The following is a 1040-nucleotide window of genomic DNA, read 5'->3' as shown; positions in this document are numbered from 1 at the left end:
TTAACGCAAAAAATATTCAAAGAGATGGTCAACAACAAAAAAAAGACCATTGTCGAGTATTTAATACCTGAGCAACGCCGGGTACTTCTGCTAGTTCTTACTATATTTCAGCGAAGCCATCTTTAATAAAGCGACTATATTCTCACTGTTGTACTCTACATGTAGATCGTTTCTAATATGGCTGCAACTATACATTGAATACATTTCAAAGTAATATAGTTTTATGGGTAATTCTGGTTTTGTGCCAAAATTTGAATCCAATATTTTATATAGTTATACCAGTAATGTGATATTTTCCCTAAAAGAACTATATTTATTTCAAGACACGAGTATATTTACAAGGAACGACAAGAAAGCAGCTAAAAATACATACTGAGAAAATATATTTGCAAATTTCGATTCAAATAAGGAGACATAGGCATTTTAACATTTTTGTTGCGTAACAGGAGATTTTATTGAGAGTACATAACGTAATTATGAAGTTAGACTGCTATTATTACAGCTGATGTTGATATTATTGTTGCTGTCATCTGCAATGCATTTTCAGAAACAAAAACTGTAAAACAATTAACGAAAACAATACGCAAAATTGAAGTTAGTTACATTTGCTCAATTATATAAACGTGCTTTGTCTTCATGTTGCAGATTTGTTCTTTCGTAGAGATAGTGTATGCATGTGTGTCTGTTGTTCAGTATGTATAGGTCATATAAATATTTCATTCGAATTGTACAGTTAAAAGTGGGTATTGACAGTTCTGTCGCTATTTATGAGAACATTTAAAAAAAATACACGATTTCAAAGAAAATCCTCAGTTCCAGTAAGGTTGAACTCTATAGTTCAGTAGGGTATCAAACAGATTTCTTTTCTTGCTTCAAATCGTTTGACTGTCTGTCGTTGATGTTTTTCAGCCAAGTATATAAAGGGTAAAAATAATTCAAGATTGGTCGAGATGAAATTGTTGCCGTTCCAGTTAACCTCTTCAGAGATTGAGGCCATGAAAAACTGGAACCGAGTTCCATGAAATCTCTGTAAAATATAG

General features: G+C 32.0%; 1 protein-coding gene across 2 annotated transcripts in view; it reads right to left on the bottom strand.

The window, feature by feature from the left end:
• Positions 1-421: 421 nt before the first annotated feature.
• The window catches only part of LOC106868111 (angiotensin-converting enzyme), a 46323-nt gene continuing 45704 nt past the window's right edge, over positions 422-1040 (bottom strand). For both annotated transcript variants that reach the window (XM_014913233.3, XM_089353697.1), the window contains exon 12: positions 422-1027. In XM_014913233.3, the coding sequence (XP_014768719.1) occupies positions 850-1027 (178 nt within the window). In that variant the 3' untranslated portion in view covers positions 422-849. The remainder of the gene's footprint in view (positions 1028-1040) is intronic.

This window comes from Octopus bimaculoides, chromosome 6 (genome assembly GCF_046866305.1).
Source record: "Octopus bimaculoides isolate indiv1 chromosome 6, ASM4686630v1, whole genome shotgun sequence".
In the NCBI taxonomy this organism is placed as follows: Eukaryota; Metazoa; Mollusca; class Cephalopoda; order Octopoda; family Octopodidae; genus Octopus; species Octopus bimaculoides.
The sequence above is the reverse complement of the archived record's forward strand: the minus strand, read 5'-3'. Positions and strand labels throughout refer to the sequence as shown.